At 44.6% G+C, this 21,950-nt stretch overlaps 1 protein-coding gene across 2 annotated transcripts in view; it reads left to right on the forward strand.

Annotated features, from left to right (window-relative positions):
- Positions 1-4,375: 4,375 nt before the first annotated feature.
- The window catches only part of Maea (macrophage erythroblast attacher, E3 ubiquitin ligase), a 36,170-nt gene continuing 18,595 nt past the window's right edge, over positions 4,376-21,950 (forward strand). Inside the window, exons 1-2 of one of the 2 annotated variants that reach the window (XM_059275681.1) lie at positions 4,395-4,507; positions 5,496-5,648. Coding sequence is in view for 1 of the 2 variants with exons in the window: in XM_059275680.1 (XP_059131663.1) it covers positions 4,439-4,507 (69 nt within the window). In the remaining variant the exon portion in view is untranslated. Of the gene's footprint in view, positions 4,508-5,495; positions 5,649-21,950 lie in introns of both variants that reach the window. The other variant, XM_059275680.1, reaches the window with a different exon arrangement.

Consider the following 21,950-nt stretch of genomic DNA (forward strand, 5'->3'; position numbering starts at 1 on the left):
ATGCCATTTGAGCATGGCAGGGGTGGTGGCGGCCAGTAATTCACAACCCAGACGCTGCATCCACATGGAGAGTTTATTATAATAGACAAGTGAAGGAAAGAGATGATAGGAAGAGAGAGAGAGAGAGAGAGAGAGAGAGAGAGAGAGAGAGAGAGAGAGAGAGAGAGCGGTTGAGGGTACACACTGGGTGGAAGGAAAAGCAGAAGAGAGAGGGGAAGGAGCTTTTCCTTAGAATGAGGCTTACATCAGGATGTGGGGCAGCACCAAGGGGTGAGATTTCTAGGGACAGGTCAGAATATTAACACTTGTGTTCTGAATCAATAGAATGGGGATTTGGGAAGGGGGCTATTCTAGACAAATGCAAAGATTGTACCTCTCTGTAGTACCAGCCTATGGGAAAAAGAAGGCAGGGAGTTTTCATGACCAGGGACTTTGAAAATCACTATCTCCTGTCAAAGTAGGGTGCCAGCCACGTTTTGCCTTTTCTCTAAGCTGATGTCCACCATTTCTGCAGAATCAAAATACAAAAACTGCTCAGCTTTCTCTAGTCTCTTAAATGTATTACAATTAAGGGTCTTGTTTCTCAGTCTTTGAGCCTCTGGACAGCCATGAGGAGACATTTTGCTTCACCACATATTCCTGGCATGATGCTCTGCCTCACCACACAAGGCCCAGAGGCATAGGAGCCAGGTGCCTATAGACTGAAACTTAAGGTTTTTTTCCCTCAAACATTTTATTACCCAGAGAAAAATAGTTCCAGTGCAGTTTTATCTTCAAATACAAAAAACTCTAGAGCAGCGGTTATCAACCTGTGGGTCACTTCCCCTTTGGAGGTCTTATATCAGATATCCTGCATATCAGATATTTACAGTTCATAACAGTGTCAAAATTACAGTTGTGAAGTAGCAACAAAATAATTTTATGGTTGGGGGTCACCATAACATGAGGAACTGTATTAAAGGGCCACAACATTAGGAAGGTTGAGAACCACTGATCTAGAGTGAAGGATCCAATCAGATTGTGTAAGGTCTATAGCTTCAATGTGCAAAAGGTTACTTTATATTGCTGAACAGTCCTGATTAAGTTCAATGCCACTAAAACATGATTGCTTGGTATGGAGATGAGCAACTAGGAACCAGACAGATCCCTGGTAGGAAGACAAAACAGGTAAAAGAAGCTCTGAGTAGATCAGCGTATTTTTCACTTAAATATTTAAGATGGGTGACTTCCTGGTTCTTCTTCTTTAAGACAAAGACTTCGTGGGCTTTCCCCTGACTCCCATAGAGGGAACTGCTGGGTTAGACTTTCACATCTCCTACTGGAGAGCTCCTGTGGTGGGAACCAATTGGCTTCCCTGTATTTGGTTCATACAATCCCCTGCCAGAGCCCAAACCAGTCAAAGGAGAAAGGGGACTCACCCCATTCCCAAATATAAAACCCCCTACCCCCCCCCCCCCCAGTAGACTCTGGTGCCATCTTTTGGTTCCCTTCCTGCTGCAGAGAGCCTTATCTTTGTGTGGTTTGCCCTGTGTCTGTGTACATGCTTCTGTTTTCAACAAATTTGGTTGAGTGCTGAGACCTTGCTCTTCTTGCCTTTTTAGTCTTTAAATCAACAGAATAAGAATTCGTTCCTCGGGCAGTGGTGGCTCACGCCTTTAATCCCAGCACTCGGGAGGCAGAGGCAGGTGGATCTCTGTGAGTTCGAGGCCAGCCTGGTCTACAGAGCGAGATCTAGAAAAGGCACAAAGCTACACAGAGAAACCCTGCCTCGAAAAACCGAAAAAAAAAAAAAATTCGTTCCTACAACTCTAGACACCTCATCCTGATAGCATCAGAGAAGAAATCCATTTCTCTCTGTGGGTTAGTTTTGAAGCCATGAAGCCATAAAATTGGCCTCTAAGGGGCAATGGTGCAGCAAATATCATAGCACTGAACATAAATGTGACCATAATAGAGAGTCAGACAGGGTGGCTGCAGAAGAGAATGTGTAATACCACCCATGCAAAAATGGACTGGAGGGCTGTGCACCTCTGTGTCTCAGGGTCACTGATTTCTCCACCATCTCAGGCCAGATAGGACTAAATCTAAGACTAAAGACTATGGGGGCCAGGGAGGGGGGAGTGGTGGGGACTGGGTCAGGGGAGAAGGCATAGAACCTGAAGGGACACGGAGCCTTCTCTAGAATTGAAAATGGCCCTAGCTTCTGATCAGCTTGTGGGAGGCAAAAGTTCAGTAAGCTGCCGAGTTGAGATGTGAGCACTTTATTCAAAGCTATGTCTCAAATATTCAAAAGTACCTGAATGAGTGCAGTCTGCACCCAGACACTGGGGACTAAAGATCTCCTAAGCTCCCAATCCCCTGGTCAAATGGGAAGCTCTTCTAAGTCATGCTTCTTTCCTCCCAGCTCTGGCAGGTTGTGAATGAAGTTCTCATGCATCTGCCAGGAGGTTCTTTCTGCCCTGAACTATACCACCATAAGTACTTTCTTTTCTAGCACTGCACTTAATGTTTAAACATTAAAGAATTGATGGCCGGGCGGTGGCACACGCCTTTAATCCCAGCACTCGGGAGGCAGAGCCAGGCGGATCTCTGTGAGTTCGAGGCCAGCCTGGGCTACCAAGTGAGTTCTAGGAAAAGGCGCAAAGCTACACAGAGAAACCCTGTCTCAAAAAACCAAAAAAAAAAACAACAACAAAAAACAAAACAAACAAACAAACAAACAAACAAAAAACGTTGAGGAACTGAGTTCTGACAGGTGGTGGTGGCACACATCTTTCATACCAGCACGCGGGAAGCAGAGGCAGGCGGATATCAGTGAGTTTGAGGCCAGCCTGGTCTCCATAGTGAGTTCCAAAATAGCCAGGACTATATATAAACCATGTCTCAAAGAATAAAAACAAAACAACTAAAATTGAGTTCTATAAAATACAAAAGACAGCCAGGTGGTGGTGGTACACGCCTTTAAACCCAGCACTCAGGAGGCAGAGCCAGGCGGATCTCTGTGAGTTCGAGGCCAGCCTGGTCTACAGAGCGAAATCCAGGACAGGCACAAAAACTACACAGAGAAACCCTGTCTGGAAAAACCAAAACAACAACAACAACAAAAACCCAAAACAACAACAAAACAAAACAAAAAACCCCACCACAAAAGACTATTTTTACTGTAGAAGTCATTTCCTAATAAATGAAACCTAATTTCATTTTTAATTTCAAAAGCAGGTGAGGGGGCTGGAGAGATGGCTCACGGGTTAAGAGCACTTGCTGGTCTTGTAGAGGACCCATATTCAGTTCCCAGCACCCATGTTCTTGGCTCACAACTATCTGGAACTGATCTAATGTTCTCTTCTGGCTTCTGCAGGCACCATGCAAACTTTCAATTCAACAAAAAAATGGTGAAATGCAGAGAAAGGAATTTAATGTGGCATCCCAGGTCTATTGTCTGGCCACCAACTGCCAACTTCAGTTTAAAATAGAGGAAGAACTAGAGCAGAGGTAAGAGGTATAACTAAACAATCTTAGTCAAGTTGTGGTCTGGTTGATTTTATTTTCAGTAGTTTCTGTGAGGTGATTCAAAGAACTCCTTATTGCCTGAGGGGACAAGCTCATTCTCAGGTCATCATTACTTGTGCTTTAGGGTGCAGCCTACATCACAGATAATTGCCCTCACTTGGGGGCCCTGGAAGGTCAACATTGCTTAGTTTCAGTTCCTTGTTAGAAGGATGTACCATTGCCCCAGGAATCCAATTTGACTACAAGTGTAGCACAGCTACTGGACACTCCAGGTGCCTTTTGTACTCAATTCAAGGAGTCAACATTTTTTAGCAAAAGCAGTTGCCAAGTGTTCCTTATGGTATCACCTGCGAAAAAGCCCAGCTGCTCGCAGGCCCCGTCCTACTCTATTGTAAACATTCATTTTTATCTTCCATTAGGAAGCCCGTGTCAGGATTCCAGCGCTGCTAATCCTGTAAAAATGGAGACGAAGCAAAGTAGTTCCCGGATGGCAAAAACCGCGCCCCACCCCCCACCCCACCCCCCAGTGACCACCAAGAGATGACGGCCACCGAGCAATGAGGTAGGATCTACGACCACTACCAGAAGTGGCCGGTGAAGGGGGGCGGCGTGCATTTACAAGCGAGCCACCCAACGCGCGCTGCCCCAGCCCCAACCGCCAAGATGCACACGGCGTAGGTGTCTGAGCTCTCCTCTTCGGTCGGCATCTGCGGCCTAGGCCGGCGGACAATTCAATGAGGAAGCCGCTCTCTAGAGCTGTCGACGATTGGTCGAGCCCGCGGACGGTGATTGGCCCGGGACTTCTTCCGCTCGGGCGGTCCGGGGACACGATTGGTGCAGACGCACAGCCGCTCCGCCTGCCCCCCGCGCGTCGCACGTCACTACCCGGCGTGCCGCGTACCCGCCTCCTCCGCTCGGCCGGCCCAAGATGGCGGTGCAGGAGTCGGCGGCCCAGCTGTCCATGACCCTGAAGGTGCAGGAGTACCCGACCCTCAAGGTGCGTTCTGGGCGCGGCTAGAGCCGCCACCGCACCTTCGGAAGGGTCGTAGAGGCGCAGGGGCTGGGGCGAGGCCGGAGCCGCTTCTGAAGGGGCTGCACGGCCGGGGGCGGGGTCGGGGGCGGTGGGGCTGGGGCTCTTCAGGGCGTCTGGCATGGGCCGGGGCCTCTCGGTGGGGCCCCCGGGAGCGCTCGGCGTCCTGAGTCCCGATGGCGCGGGGCGGCGGGGTCTGAGGGCCTCCGAAGTCCGGGCGACGGTGCCTGAGCCCCGCCTTCCGCCCATCCCTCAGAGCCTAGAGGCTACAGGCCGTCCGAGTGCGGGCAGCGAGGCTACGGCCCAGGCTGCGGGCGCTGGAGAATTGGGGGCCCTGGTCGCGGGCGTGGGTCGCGGCGGCACCCGGCGTCCTTCCGGAAGCTCGGCCTGGGGCGTGGCGGGCAAGCCTCTGGCGTTCATTAGGGGGCCAGTGGGGAGCATTGGCGACCCGGTGGCACCCTGCCCCTCTGGGCGTCCCCATAACTCAAGCGCAGCTCCTGCCCTTGGTTTCCGGGGTGTGACCTTGGGTGGTCGCTGCGCCAGTGCGTTCCTTTAGGACAAATGTTCTTCCCCGACGGAAGACTGGTGTGGCTCTTCTGTTAAAAGAGGGTTTGATGGTGCCGGATGGACTGCGGTGAAGCACCAGGGAAGAAATCCTTCAGGGAAGGAACAAATTCGGTAGTTTTTAAGGAAGGCCGGCTGAGCCTTGGGGTTTTACATTCCTACTGAGGGCTGGGCAGCTTTTCTTCTGGAGCGCTTGGCACCGTGTCTATCTCTGTGGTGACTGAGCAGTTGCTATGTGGCTTGGTGGTGGTGGGTGGGCAGTTTAGCCAAGATTGAAGAGCACGGGTTCTAAGCGAGGCTGCCTTCTTGTGCTTAGGGAGACCCAGAGGCACCTGATTGCTGGTGTTCTCTCATCTGATGTAAGCCCTAGGGAGCATTTGTTTCCCCCTAGGGTGAAGTGAGTGATCACATATTGCACATGGACGTCTTGGCATTCACTGGAAGTTATCTGCTGTCATTGTCCCTGTGACATCTGACTGCTCTGGTGTAGTTGGTCTTCACAGGAGGGCAGAAGCAAGGCCCTGCTGCTCCTCTTCAGTAGTAGGTGAGCAGCCATATTTAATTGCTGTTTTGTATCCCGTGCTTTATTTGACCAAGGAAGGGAGCAAACAATGCTGGCATCACCAGTCTGTTTGCTACACCTTCAGAATGAAGGGTTTTTGGGGGGAGGTACTCGTGACAAACCTATGTCTTGTGCATACTAGGCAAATGCTCTGCTACTGAGCTATACCCTCAGGCCTTGTTTTTTTTTTTTTTTTTTAAACAGGCTTCTGTTGGCTGTGAACTCTCATCTCTTTCTACTTCCTCCTGAGTGCTGGGATTACTGATGTACTACCAGTAATAGTAGCAGTTACCAGTAGTTTTCTGGCATTGTTGGATTTCTGTTGATTGACAGATGGAAACCCTGCAGCTCATAGTGGTCTATACCTGGGGACTGCTGTCAGTGGACTTGTAACCACTGACTTTGGGGCCTAGTCAGGGCCTCTAGGCCTGTTGCAAGGAAGTTGCTGTGGGAGATTGTGGTTTTTTGGTTTGGCTGGTGAATTTGGGACCCACAGACAGGAAAGGTTTCCAGAGCTCCCTCCCTGGCTTACTGAATGCATTAGGCAGTGAAATGGATGGATAGACAGGAAAGGATTCCTCCAGTTTGCCCGGTGATCATGAATGCACTTTGCATTCCAAAGCTATTGCACAGCTTCTGATTAAAATGATTATGTGGATCCTCATGCAGGTACAGAGAGGTGGTGGTGTTATTAAAAAGATTGCCATCTCTTTCTTTTTTGAAGATTGACAGTAAGCAAAGTTTTTTGTGGGTAGACATGCTACTTCCTCCAGGAAAAAGCAGCACTGCCTTCCAAGTCCTTTAGATCCTAGCATATAATTTCTGTTCTGTGGACAGTGTGTTTTAGCTTTGTTAATGTTTTTCCTGTAAGAAGTTATTGCTTGTTTGTTTGGTTTTGTTCTTTGTCATTTGGGATGGACTCTCATATAGTCTTGGCTGGCCTGCAATTCACTGGTTAGCTAAGGATGACCTTGAATTTCTGCTCCTCCTGCCTCTGTCTCCTAAGTGCTGGGATTTCAGGCATGTGTTACCACGCCCACTTTATGCAGTGATGGATATCAAATCTAGGACTTTATGCATGATTGGCAAACACTCTGCCAACTGAGCTACATACTTAGCTTCATTTCCTGTAATTTTCATGAGTAATTAATGGTGGGTACTGGAAAGCTTTATTAGCTTTGATTCAGAAGTGTGTGTTGACACAGAATCCATCAGGACACTAGGAGAGATGTATTTGTGAGCAGTACTTAGGAAGGTCTAGGTGCAGGTGTGACATGGTGGGTTGGGCTTCACAGGAAGTGAGGACTGGAGGCTGGAGAGCTCCTGAAAAGCAGTGGGAGCTGGAGTATACTGGACAGACCTTTACATTTTTTTATTCACTGAAAAATTTGAAATTTATATATTTTGGTCATTGACAGATTCTTCACCTGCCAAGCAAGGCCTCCTCAGATGTGCAGGCTTGAGAACTGTAGGTGGACTTAAGCAGTGGACTAAGATGTCTATTTTGCAGTCTCAGGCACCTGACAAGTACTTCTTTTTCTTTTTTTCCTATCTCTTCATTTTCCTGTGAGGTGCTATTGCTGACATGCCCTGATCCTGGTCGTGGCTCTTTTCTGTTCCTATATTTCCTCCATAGTGCTTGGTTCCTCCAAGCACGGGCTTCTTTATAGAACCTTTCAGCTTCATTATCTCAGTTTCTGGGGCCAGGAATTTCAGGATGCTTCATAGTTTTCCTTACCTCTGCCCACCAGGTGTAGGAGTATCCTCAGAATACCTCCAGACACTGCCAGGTTGCCCTGGGCACAAAGTCACCAGCAGAGGACCTCTGGACTGAATTTTAGGGGACTTGTTTCTGTGTTCTTCAAAGGCTCTGGAAATGTGGTTCATGAGATATCGTCTTATATTCTGACTGCAATCTTTTCTGTTGAAGTCTGTTCTGATGCTAGTTTGTAAATGACAGCCCTTTGAAGCAAGGGGGAACTGGGATTTGTGGCCTAACATCTTAAGCTTAGATCCCTTGTTTGAATTAATTTTTAAGTTTCTTTAGTTAAAGGAGATTTTTCTTCCTTCAAATTATTCTACTGAAGACATCATTCCATTAACATTTCTGCCCCCCCCCCCCCCCATAGCTGTGGCCTAGTGTTGTGCCAACCTTCTCTGCTTACTACCTAATCAGGAAGCAACTGTTCAGTGTCAGGAGCTGAAGACACTGGGAGCCGGCTCTGGACCCCAACTCCTTCCTACATCTCACCTGGTGTACCTTGATCCTCTTTTGGAGCCTAGTCAGGTTCCCAGCTCCTGCAGTTCTCTTAAACACACAGACACACATATACACAGCTACTGATGCTGTTCTATGCTTTACAGAAGTCTAGGAGCAGTGTTTTTAAGCATAAACTCATGCATTCTTGCAATTTTTACAGGAATACTTAAATTTTCTGTCTTGCATTTGATAACAGACTGGTGAACCAGTTACTGCCTTGGAAATGGACAGCTTGAATTATCACACAGAACATGTGATATATGCTCTGTACTGTAACTTCTAGAGCAGTTTTGCAAACTTGATTTTAGATGGATTGGGAGGATCATCAAGTATGAGACATGCTGATAACCATAAAAGTTTGACTTGAGACAGGCACACACTGTGCTAGGTAGTAGGTATAGCAGTATCCTGCAATAGTCTAGATCTTTTGATATGCAAATTTGAGCCACTTTTCTTAGTGGGCAGGCTATATAATACTAAGAATACTTGGTCTGTTTTTTGCCCTCTTGGGTACTTAGTAAATTGTGATCTTATTCCTTTATGAACCAAACCCTGCCAGATCTTCAGCATGCTGTCTGTTCTAGTCTAAAGCAGCCTCCTTTTCTTTCTCCATTTAGAACTTGCCATTCATTGGTGGGCCCACCTGAATTCCTTTTGTTCTTTAAGAACTCTGCCTGGTGCTCATGTCCTCCCACCTGTCACTCACCTTGTCTTTCATTTGTTGGACATTTGAATGAATGAAGCAGTTTCAGGTGTGTGTTCCATTGGTGTATCTCTGTCTTTCTGAAACGTGGGTGCCTACTGAGATTAGAAAAGTGCAGACATGCCGGGCGGTGATGACACACGCCTTTAATCCCAGCACTCGAGAGGCAGAGGCAGGCGGATCTCTGTGAGTTCGAGGCCAGCCTGGGCTACAGAGTGAGTTCCAGGACAGGCTCCAAAGCTACACAGAGAAACTCTGTCTCAAAAAAAAAAAAAAAAAAAGTGCAGACTTGAATTCTATGATAGCTTCTGGGTTTTGTCTTGTTCTGTTTAAATTATCTTTTTCAAAAAATAATTTATTTAACTTCATTTTATGTGCATTGATATGAAGGTATCAGATCACCTGGAACTGGAGTTGGAGACAGCTGGGTTCTGGGAATTGAACTCAGGACCTCTGGAAGAGCAGCTACTGCTCTTAACTGCTGAGCCATCTCTCCAGCCCCTGTTTAAATTATCTTAAACAGATTTTGAATTAGGGAAACAAAGTCCTTTGTAATACCTAGTGGCAAAGGATATGAGCAGAGCATATCCAGGAGGCTGCACTACTATTGGCGCAGCCCAGGCCTTAGAGCCAAGACCTTGGCCCTTGGCTGCTGTGATAGCAGCTGTTGATGAATTTCCTGTTAGGCACCATGAGGACCCTCAGGCCTTGTGATAAAGCACTCTGCATGTCCTCTTGGAATTCATACCCTGCCAAAGGATGTTTGCTATATTGATCTATCAAAGATAACCAGGACAGGTAATGTGGCTCAGCAGGTACACACCTGCTGCCAAACCCAGTGACCTGATTTTGATCCCTGGAATCCATGTGGTAGAAGAAACCTGATCCCCAAAAGTTGTACTGTGACCTCCTAATACACTGTATGATACTCATGCTCCCACACACGTACAGACATAAAAAAAATAAATAAACTTTTTGTTTTAGTTTTTGTTTGTTTGTTTTGGGGGATTTGTTTTGAGACAAGGTTTCTCTGTGGAGTCTTGGCTATCCTGGAACACTCTGTAGACCAGATTGCCCTTGAACTCAGAAATCTGCCTACCTCTGCCTCTTAAGTGCTGGAATTAAAGGCTTGTGCCACTACTCCTTGGCATTAACTTTTTTTTCTTTCTATTTTTAAAGATACCAATGAAGCCAAAATGAAGTTGAGTGGTGGGAGGGGACTGGGCTTCTGTGACTGACAGCCTGAGCCAGTGATCATAGAAATAATAGCCGGTGCTGTGAAGCTATGTGGAGTGTGTAAGGTCTTGGCTGACATTGCCTCAGAGGCCGGCAGGCAAAGGAAGAAAGGAGCCTGACCGGCATGTATAGTCAGTGTTTGTGTCCATCTGTGCAAGTCCCATGACTATCACCAGTCTCATGGGACTGTGTCACAGAGTTCAGGCTCTGCCAGTGGTGGTGTGCACTGTTGTAGAATCTTTAGACATGAGAACCATTTGAGAGCTTCAAAAGAATTATTCACTGTTGTAGTAACTATTTGGCAGAATGTGTGAATGGAAAAAACTGATTTGTTTGTTTGTTGTTTTTTAAAGACCTGGGCCTGGCTTTACTTTCCTGACTGTGACCCTCTGGTGCTGCTCATTACCTGCCTCTATTCCAGGTTATCCTCCCTCCTGTCCTATCATCCATCCATCCATCCATCCATCTATCCATCTATCAGTTTTGAGGCAGGGTCTCTGTAGTCCTGGCTGTCGTGCAAGTTGCTATGTAGACCAGGCTGGCCTCCAACTCAAGAAATCATCTGCCTCTGCCTCCAAAGTGGTGGGATTAAAGGCATGCACCATCACCATCTAGCCTCTTCCTTCTGTTCTTTTAGATACTCTTTCCTATCCATCTGTCTTCTCAGACCTTTTCCAGCTCAGTTGCCCATGCCTATCATAACAGTTGTGGGTCCCACATGCCCCACTTTAAGTCTTTAGGGCATCTACTGGTTCTGCTTTCCTATTGCACTTGCCCAGCTCTCCCCTTGCTGGGTTGGTCTGTCAGTATGTAGACAACAGCTATTACTGCTCTCTCTGCCTTCTCAGCTTCTTCCTTTTTCATACTGTTTAACCACACAGTTCTCCAGGTTTTCATCATTCCTTTCTAGGCAGTCTGTAGGTACCTTTACTGTTTCTTCAATCTTGAATCTTTTTGCTTGCTCTTTGGTGTCACCAGTTAACCTTGAGAAGTGGCCTTAGTGCTTGTATCTCAGGCTTCTGCCTCCAGCTAGGCTTCTTAAGCTCTCACTAATGTAGTAGCCACTACAGAGATCTGCATGCCTCTGCCTGACTAGTACTGGGATATAAGGCATGCACCATCACCGCCTAGCATAAATAGAGGTTTTGTGGTTGTTTCTTACCGTTTTCCTTCCTTCTTTCCTTCCTTCCTTCCTTCTTTCCTTTCTTATTCCTTTTTGTTTGTTTTGGGTTTTGGTTTTTTGAGATAGTCTCTATGTAGTTCTGGCTATCCTGGAAGTTACTGTGTAGACCAGGCTGGCCTGAAACTCAATGATCTGCCTTCCTCTGCCTCCTTAGTACTGGGATTAAAGGCGTGCACCACCATAATAACCAGCTTAATTTTATTGTTAATTATGTTAGGTGTTTATGTGTCTGCATGTTGGTATGCACATGTGAGTGCAGGTTCCCTGAGAAGGCCAAAAGTGTCAGATCTCCTAGAGCTGCAGCTACACTTTCCAGCTGCCTAGCAGGGGTGCTGGAATGAAGCCTCCGGTCCTCTGGAGGGAGCAGCAAGTGCTCTTAATCCCTGAGCCATCTCTAGCTCCCCCCCCCCCCCCCCCCCCGATTTTGGTTCCTTTATAGTATTAGTCACAATTCTACAGAATTATCTAAACTTACGTCTTTTTTCTTTTCCTTTTCTTTCTGTCAGACATCTCCTTTAGACTGTGTTTTGGTCACTGCCATATTCCTAGCATATCCAAGAGTACCTGGCACAGAGTCACTATAAACAGCCATTGGCCAAATGAATTTCTCCACTGTCTGGTTGGAAAATTCCTTAAAACTTTGTGTCACTTTTGTTCACTTCTTTGAATTCCAGAGTGCTTTTCTAGGCAGGCACATACATCCCTTGTTTCCTTTTGCACCTTAAACTCCTATGCTTGTGCCACACCCATAGGCTGTGCTCGTGGCTTGATTTCCATTTGTGACCTGCCTGCTTATGCTCATTGTCTTGTTCTGGTGACTGGACATAAGGCATCTGTCCCTTATCCCGGCCCATCTTTATCCCTCACAATTAAAAGATGTGCAAATAATGGCTGCCTTCTAGTTATCCAGTGAGCAAAGTGTCACATTCTCTTTGAGCTTACCTTGTTTACCATCTCTGGAGTAGCTTCACCTCTGCTTCTGCCCACATTTCCCATGGTCATGCTGTAGTCAAGGCCATTGGGCAGCTTTATAGTGCTCAGACCCTATGACCTTATGTCCATCCATAGCAACCTGCCAACAGGTATCCTGTTGTTCATCTTGACTTCTCAAAGCTAGTGACTCCTCCATAGTCTTGAGGCACAGTCCTGTTTGGCTTTCACAGTAGCCACCTGGCTGTCTTTCCCAGGCCTACAACTGACTCATGCTTTATTGAACTATCTGCAGAATACTGGAACAGCACTTAAGCTTGACCCTGGTCATTGGGATCTTGGTGATCACATGAGTCTTGTGAACTTAAAGGATCCTCTGTCTACACTGCTGATATACCTAGACCTCTACTCCAGGAGCCCAAAAAAGCATGCCCTTGAACTCTGTAAGGTGCTTAGCAAGGTTAAAGCTGAATTTTTTAGTCTCTTTGTTTTCTGAAACAGGATCTTGCAGAATAGATAGGGGAGGAACTCTTAAGATCCCAGCTCCTTAATGAGGAGCTGTTGAAGTTGATAGCTGCTGGGGGAAGTAGAATCATTCTTGTAGGAGTGGCCACTGGTAAGTTCCCATGCTCCATTCATTGTATGGCTCCACACCTGTGCACATATGGGCAACATTAATTGAACTTACTGGGTTTTGAAGGAGAAAATGAAGGACAAATAATGAAATTGGGAGAGATGTGTTTGGAGGGATTTGAAGTGGGAAATGAAAGGTGAATATGATCATATTTCATGTATACATATAAGGATAATTTTTAGAGTATGTCTGGCAGAGTAAGGGTCAGAAGCTGAAGGGTGAGTGCATATGATCTGTCTAAAAATGTTCAATATGAGTGGAATAAGAAGCAGTTGGAGCCGGGCGGTGGTGGCGCACGCCTTTAATCCTAGCACTCGGGAGGCAGAGCCAGGCGGATCTCTGTGAGTTCAAGGCCAGCCTGGGCTACCAAGTGAGTTCCAGGAAAGGCGCAAAGCTACACAGAGAAACCCTGTCTCGAAAAACCAAAAAAAAAAAAAAAAAAAAAAAAGAAGCAGTTGGAGAAGAGGAAGGCACGAAAGCCAGTGAGGTAGACAGTTGTGAAGGACCTTCAGTGGGTGCCATGCTGAGTTCCTACATTTCATAGAGGAAGCTCTTACCTCAGGCATGCAAATGCTCAGTAATATTTCCAGTCTTCACCAGGTGGCGGTGGTGGCGGTGGCCGGCAGTGGCTCACACCTTTAATCCCAGCAGAGGCAGGTGGATCTCTTGAGTTCAAGGCCAGCCTGGTCTACAGAGCGAGTTCCAGAACAGCTGGGGCTACACAGAGAAACCCTGTGTCTAAAAACAAAAAAAAAAAATTTCCACTCCTCCCCTCCCCAGACAGAAGATACATGTCCTTGATTCATAGCTGGGCAGGACCATATGGCAGGTTCTGACCAATGTACTGTGACTTGGAATCAAGTCTCATTTACAGGGCCAGGGCCTCCAATGAAAGGTCTGATCTTCCAAGTCCTACTAAGTTGTCAGGCTTTCCAGACCTTTGTTGCATATGAGAGAAACAAGCAGTAGATACAAAGACAGAAATTAGTACATTAGTGGCTATTGCCCAGACTACAGGAAATAGAATTATAGAAGTATGTTTTTGAGATTAAGAACGTGTTTTAGCCGGGCGGTGGTGGCACATGCCTTTAATACCAGCACTCCGGGAGGCAGAGGCAGATGGATCTCAGTGAGTTTGAGGCCAGCCTGGTCTACAAAGCGAGTTCCAGAAAGGCGCAAAACTATACAGAGAAATCCTGTCTCAAGAAAAAAAAAAAGAAAAGAAAAGAACGTATTTTAAGAGATTATGATAATGAATGCAGTAATCTGTTAACACATGAAAAAAAAACCATATTCTTTAGATGAGTGAACTTTGAAGCTTGAATAATAACTCAGTAAAGTTGTTAGAAAAACTAAATGAAGGCAAAATAATATGAAGTGGAAGTTTAAGTACACTGTTAAGAAAGTTTAGTGGGGAGCTGGGGAGATGGTTTAACAGATACTTGCTCTTGCAGAAGTCTGGATTCGATTCTCAGCACTCACATGGCAGCTAAAATCCATCTATCTGTAACTCCAGTTCCAGGAGTTCTGATGCTCTCTTCTGACCTCCAAGGGCAAGTACCAGGCACAAATGTGGTTTACAGACTTACAGACAGGCAGAACACCCATACACATTTTTTAATCTTTTTTTTTTTAAAGTTTAGTGGACAGCTGGCCATGCAATAGACACTGAGTGAGCTTAGCAACTGCCCTCTGTACCATCAATGGCCAGTTGTATTGTATCCTGAAGACATGTCTGTCCATGACAACCTACCAATAGGGAGAGATGGCCAGGGAGAACCTTGGCTGGCAGTGTTGACACCGAAGAAGCTAAGAAAGGCACAGCTGGCAGAAGACAGGCATTAGTGTGAGGGCCTTGCTTTTGGATGTAGATGATAATGATGCCTGGTACGTTTTGTTCATTGCACAGTGCTTTTTACTTAGAACATGGGGAGCACCAAGAAGGGCAGGACCCTACTGACCCCAAGTTCAGGCACTCTGAATGCTGGTGGGTTCTGTGTTACCTACAGAATGAGCATCACTTGAAGTATGTGCTAGTGCATTTTGGGTTGGGTGGGGTCACTGAGCTCTGTGTCAAAGATGAAGACTTAACCACATGAGACTGGCTGTTTTACCTTTTGGTGTCATGCCATGGCAGCTTTAGCAGAGGGAGCCATGTTGTTTGTGTACTGTCCATGGGTTGTTTTGCTTGGTTTTTCTCTAATGGACTGCTTGCATGTGACCAGTGAGTTAATGAGGCTATGATGGTGGACCTAGGGAGTAGTGTTGATGCTGATGGCTCCCCTTCCATTTTGGTCTTTGTCAGCCACATCTTCTTATAGCTTCCTAGAAGTTGACCAGAAACATAGAATTTATTTTTTAAAGTAGAAAATCTAGACTGTTGTCTTTTGTATTCTCCTTCGTATGGCCATATCTGGGGCATAAGCTCTGGGTAGCATAGAGCCTTCGTGACTTGGGGCACAGCCCCACTCTGCAAAGGTGTGAGTGGCTTCTTAGCAAAAACTTACTTACTCTGAGGCCTTTTTTTTGCTGCTTTTTTTTTCTTTTTTTCTTTTTTTAAAAAGATTTATTTATTTTATGTGAATGTTTGCCTGCATGCATGTCTATGCCTGTGGAGGTTAGAAATGGGCATGGGATCCCCTGGAACTGAAGTTAGAGATGATTGTGAGCCACCAAATGGGTGTAGGGAACTGAATTCAGGGTCTCTGAAAGAGTAGTCAGTGCTTTTAACCACTGAGCCATCTTTCCAGCCCCTCTGAGGCTTTTCTCTGTCTCTCTCTCTCTCTCTCTCTCTCTCTCTCTCTCTCTCTCTCTCTCTCTCTCTCTCTCTCTCTCTCTCTTTTTAATACCCCTGCCCTGTCTAAGGCTTCTTAATTGTGAACAGTAAATGCCTTGTGCCATCAGGAAAATCTTTCCTTCTATACTGGTGGAAATAGCTAGAAACACAATGACAAACTAAAGCACCCTTTTTTGGGGGGGGTGGGATGTCAGCAAATACTGTCAGAAAACTCATAGCAAGTCTGAGAGAAAGCTTGAGGAGGAGAGGTCCTGCAGTAGATGACACCGTATGGGAGGGTGCTGCATGGCAGGTGGGGGAGCAGGTGTTTCTTTCAGGTCTCAGCAAACATGGGCACCAGACTGAGGTCAGTGATGAGACAAGTATTATGGGGGAGTCACTGATGGGGAAAGACGCACTGAAGGAAACATAACCCAACAACAGCTGACTAGAGAGAGTCTGACTCCAAGAACTGTCCCATGGAGACTGGAGAGATGGCTCAGGAGTTATTACAGAGGACCTGAGTTCAATTTCCAGAGTCCACATGGTGGCTCTCAACCCTCAGTAGGCATGCATGTGATGTGGGTACATATATGCAGGCAAAATACTAATGCACATAAATAAATCTTTTGTTGGTTGCTTTTCATTTTTTTGAAACAGTTTCTCTGTGTAGCCCTGGCTGTCCTGGAACTCACTCTGTAGACCAGGCTGGCCTCGAACTCAGAGATCTGTTTGCCTCTGCCTCCAGAGTGCTGGGATTAAAGGCCTGAACTACCAGTTAAATTTTTTTTTTTTTTTTTTTTTTTTTTTTTTTTTAAGAATTACCACTGACTCCTGCTACTGTCAGGACACATTGAGAAATCTACACATTAAGTAGATCTGTTAGGTAGACATTTTAATATTTAGCATGAGATATAAATTGAAAATCAAATAGAGATTTCTAAAAAAATCTTCCAAATATAAACTGAGAGGTGATTCAGATGCACAAGAAAGAGTTAGACCTTTTCTTTCTGTAGAGAGCTGGGTAGGGGAACAAACAAAATGTGTGGAAGGGGGAAATGTTGAGCTACACAAAGTGTATCTTTATAGGTTAAAGAGCTGGACAATGGTGGCACATGCTTTTAATCCCAACACTCAGGAAGCAGAAGCAGGCAAATCTCTGTGAGTTTGAGGACAGTCTGGTCTACAAAGCAAGTTCCAGACAGCCAGGACTGTACAGAGAAACCTGTCTCAAAACCTCGAAAAGCAAAACAAACAAAAAGATAATAACTGTAATGACCCTGTAACATGCAAAGACAGTTGTTAAAAAAAAAAAACTTCCTAGTTGTGAAAAAACCCAGTAAAGGATAGCTTTATTGGTGAACTCCATTAGACATTTTAAAAAGGAATTTATATCAACTTTCCAAGAAACAAAGAAGAGGGGCCCTTTTTAAGCTCATTTTTTTTGTGAGCCCAGTATTACACATAGCAAAAACAGAAAGTAACTTATGAAAGCTATAGACCAGCGTTTCTTATGAATAACTAACTGCATGCTAAGACACTCAGCACTATCTAAATCTAAGCTCAGCCTTCAGTCCCAGCACTTGGGAAGTGGAAGCAGGAAAATCAGGAGATCAAGAAGAGCCTGTAGTCAGTCTGGGCTGACACTCCTCAAACCAATATAATCACACATACCATGACCAAATGAGTTATCCCAGAAATGCAAAGTTAGTTCACCTTGTGGAAATCAGTATAATGGATATATTAATGGAATAAAGGACAGAAGCCACATGATCATCTAAATAAATACAGAAAAAGCACTTGACAAAGTAACATCTTTTCAAGATTAAAAATACCAACTTCCTCAACCCAATAAAAGGCTTAAAAAAAAAAAAACCCATACCTAGTGCTCAAAGACTGAAGCAGCCCCTAAGATCAGCAACTAGACAGGACACATATCATTCCTTACCACTTCGTGTAACTTTGGCCTGGAAATTGTAGTCAGGACAGACAGACAAAAAGCCAAGTCTTTCAGACTGGAAGGGAAGAAGTAAGACTATTTGCAGATGACATGATCATGCCACCCTAAGGAATGCACATCAACACACAACTATTAGACTTAATAAGTTAGTTCATCATTGTTGCAGAATACAAAAGCAGTGTGAGTGTCACTAATCCCAGCCTGGATTAATGTGGGTTTTTTTTGTTGACATTATTTATTTTGTGTGTACATGTGTGGGCATGCATGATTAGAGATCAGAACAGCTTTCGAGAGTCAGTTCTCTCCTTTTATAACATAGGTTCCAGGCCTTGAACTCAGATCAGCAGGCTTGGGAGCAAGTCTGCTGTGGGATGTTCTGTATGGCAAATGTGTTGCTCTGATTGGTCAATAAATAAAACACTGGTTGGCCAGTGGCTAGGCAGGAAGTATAGGCGGGACTAACAGAGAGGAGAAAAGAAAGAACAGGAAGGCAGAAAGAGACACTGCCAGCCACCTCAATGACAAACAGCATGTGAAGATGCCGGTAAGCCACGAGCCACGTGGCAAGGTATAGATTTATGGAAATGGATTAATTTAAGCTGTAAGAACAGTTAGCAAGAAGCCTGGTACAGCCATACAGTTTGTAAGCAATATAAGTCTCTGTGTGTTTACTTGGTTGGGTCTGAGCGGCTGTGGGACTGGCAGGTGAGAGAGATTTGTCCTGACTGTGGGCCAGGCAGGAAAACTCTAGCTACACAAGTCCTTTTGCCCACTGAGCCATCTTCCTGCCCCCTAATGTTTTGATAAGAAGATAGATGACTAAAGAACTCTGCATGCATAACAAAAGAAAATGTGAGCCCATAACAAGAAAGAGGATTTTTGCCAGACCCAGCTCTGACAGGACCTTGCTCCGAGACGTTCAGCCTTTTTAACTTTATATAGTAAAAATTGTATAAGCTGAACTGACCAAGACAGTTGCTCACAAAATAGGAAGAAACATTTGCAAATCACCTCTCTGATAAGAGCAAGCATTCAGAGTCTATGAAGTCTTAACTGTTGAGTAATAATTTAAATTTTTAAAATGAGCAAACATAGTGGATAAAGCAAAGTTCTCACTCTGCAAGCTTGAGGGCCTGAGTTCAGATCCCAGGACCCACATAAGGCCATGATTACACCTGTAATCCTAGCACATGGGAGGCTAAGACAGGGTATCCCAAAGCAGCTGGCTGTCTAGACTAGCCAAAGTGACAAACTATAGATTGGGCAGGAGACCCTGCCCTGATAAAATAGAGAGTAATTAAGGAGACACCATCAATGTCAACCTCTGGCCTGTACACACACTGGTGCATGTGCACCTACATGCTTTCCAAAAACCAAAACAATTTGAAGACTTTCTCCAGAAAAGATACAGATAGCTGGTAAGCACACAGGAAGATGCTCAGTGTCTGTAGAAATCAAGGAAATGCAAACCAAAGTTTCTGGGACATACTACTTCCTTCTGGTAGAATGGCTGTGGGGGGTGTAAAATGTGGAGAAATCAGAAACCCTCAGATGTTGTTTGTGGGAGTGAAAAACAGTGGTGCCACCTTTTGAAACACCTTAGGCATTAGGTAGTTGCTGTCCATACAAGGCACAAAAACTTTCACAGCCTTATTCATAATGGCCCCAAAGTACGTGTGGTCTCAGTGTGTGTGTGAATAAGCAGAGTTATTAACACAGGATTGCTCATCCAGGAAGAGCAGAGCACTGGTATACTCTACGTCATGGATCAGTCTCAGAAACAGCATTAAGCCAAAAGACATACAGAAGTTCCTATAACCTATTGTTCCATTTGTGTGAAATTTCAAGAACTGACAAAGAGTCATGGCTGGATTCTTGTGTCTTGAGGGATGGCCATGACGTGGTTGTGAAAACACTCTCTAGTAGATGGTGGTAATGGTTTCACAACCTTGTAGTTGCTATAAAACCTCTTAAGTGGTACCCTTTAAAGGGAGACTTAGAGTTTGTGAATTATATAAATAACATATATGCTGGGCAAGCACTGTCTGCACCAACTGAGGCATTCCAGCCTGGGCCTTGATTGATTGATTTTTGTAGTAAAAGCATAGCATAGAATTGTAAAGTGTACAATATGTGCTGTTACTTGTGTGTGCCCTCATGGTGCATCAGGTCTCTGGAACATTCAATCATGTAGATCTGAAATTCTGCCATTAGAGATTCACTGTGCATCCTACTTTTGTTCTCTGAGAGTTTGTTCTTTATAGGAGTCTTGTTCAATGACAGTTTTATTATCATTTTGTGATCAGCTCATCTTACTTAACATAATGTCCTCAGGTTTCATCCATATTTTGGTATGTGGCAGGATTTTCCATTGTTAATGCTGCATTTTCTTCATTTATTTGTCAGTGAACACATAGATGGCTGCTGTTGGGGATGTTCAATAAATATGGTATGCAAACATCTTGTAGAGATCCTGCTCTTTTAGATGCACACCCAGAAGTGGGCCTGCTACTGTGTCTGGTTGTCTGTAGTTGGCATTTTCTTTGACTCCAGCTCCCAAAGAAAGACATGGAGACTTTACTATTAATTATGAATCTTCGACCTTCTCTTAGGCTTGTCTCACTAGCTCTTGTAACTTAATTTAACCTGTCTCTATTCATCTACATTTTGCCTCGAGGCTTTTTACTTTTCTTTCGTTCTGTATGTCCTACTTTCCTGCTTCCTCTGTGTCTGGCTGGCTGTCTCCTGGTGTCTCTCTGTCGTCTCCTTTTCTTTCTTCTCCCCTGAACCTAAATTCCTCCTCCTACTTACTCTCCCTGCCTGAAGTTCTTCGCTATTGGCCACTCAGCTTTTCGTTAAACCAATCAAGTGCCTTAGGCAGGCAAGGTAAAACAGCAACACATCTTTATATAATTAAACAAATGCAGCACATCTTTACATAGTTAAACAAATACAACACATCTTTGCATAGTTAAACAAATATTCTGCAACATTTCCTCTTTTTTGTCTACATAAAAAGAAAGGGTTTAGCTTTAACATAGTAAGACTATATACAATAAGAACAATTATTAAGTAAGGATTACATTTACAATATTCATTTGCATAGGGCAAATTCAGAGAAAATACTCCATTATCTATCCTGTCTTAGTGAGTACAAAGTTGTGTACCTAATTTACTTTCTATCCTAATTTGTATTACCAACCCAAAATTATCTTTTCAGGACTGCCCCTCCTTGTCTTGGCAGAGTTCAGCAGTCTTTTTCCTTTGTGTCCTGCTTGTCCAGTTTGTACAGTACACTGTCAGCAGTTGAGGCAAGGGCAGTTTCTTGCCCAAATGGCTAGTTTTGCCACAATGAAAGTGAATTCCATATGGAGGTTCTTTGATGCCCATCATCCTTTTATGAAATAGACTGGTGATACCAGAAGCAGACATAGCTCACTGTCATGAAAAGCCTTAGGTTATTAAACATCTTAAATGCCATATTTTGTAGGTCTCTAAAGCGTTTGAAGATCACTTATCTATCTAAAATAAATTTCTGTTTTACTTTGAAAACATACCTAACATCACTACAGGTTTGATTAAACTACTAACCTATATTTTTTAATTATCCTAAACAGTTTGTAATAAAGCTTTAAAGGACTAGAACTTGATGTTACATTTTTAAATGAGCTGCATAGGTACATTACCTTAAACAAGAGTAGAAACATATATATAGTATAATAAAAAAAAAAACTTAAATTTGTATCAATATACAAAAATCCATACCATGCCGGGCAGTGGTGGCGCACGCCTTTAATCCCAGCACTCGGGAGGCAGAGCCAGGCGGATCTCTGTGAGTTCGAGGCCAGCCTGGGCTACCAAGTGAGTTCCAGGACAGGCGCAACGCTACACAGAGAAACCCTGTCTCGAAAAACCAAAAAAAAAAAAAATCCATACCAATGTAAAATATTTGAGATGAATAGTTGTCTTTTTAATCCTATATTCCTGTATTCCCACTAAATGATGACAAACCTCTGTAATCCACCAAATGAGCAAAACCACCCACCCCACCTCTTGGGAATGTGGGCATTGTGTTCTCTAGACTGCTTCCTGTTGTCTGAGGGCAACAGCTTCCACAGGGGACCCTGAGAAAATTGAGAGCTATAACATTTGTTGTCCAGTCTCTGTGTAATGGGAAAGTGCAAGGCTTATCTGAATTCCTGGCTAGATAGTCTGTGAGAACCGTCTTAGCTAGCAGCCTAGAAGTCATTCTCAACTCAGAACTCGGAGGAGACTGCAACAGTTATTTGTTCATAGTAATCCTGTGATGGTTCACCATAACAACACCATTCTTGTCCTCACTAGCAAGACACTTTGCTAATACATTTTGTGGTTTTGGTGTGATTTTGTTGTTGGTTAGAGACGGTCTGTGTCCCTTCCATTGGCCTGGAACTTGCTGTGTAGACTAGGCTACTCTTGAACTCATGGAGACTAGCCTGCATGCCTGGCTACGTTTTGATTGGTAAGAGCCATCCTAATAGATATGAGGCAATGCTTCATTGTGGTTTTGATTTGCATTCTTCCACTCTAGTGATAATAGCATCTTTTATAGGTTTGTTTGTT

This window comes from Peromyscus eremicus, chromosome 10 (genome assembly GCF_949786415.1).
Source record: "Peromyscus eremicus chromosome 10, PerEre_H2_v1, whole genome shotgun sequence".
Taxonomy (NCBI): domain Eukaryota; kingdom Metazoa; phylum Chordata; class Mammalia; order Rodentia; family Cricetidae; genus Peromyscus; species Peromyscus eremicus.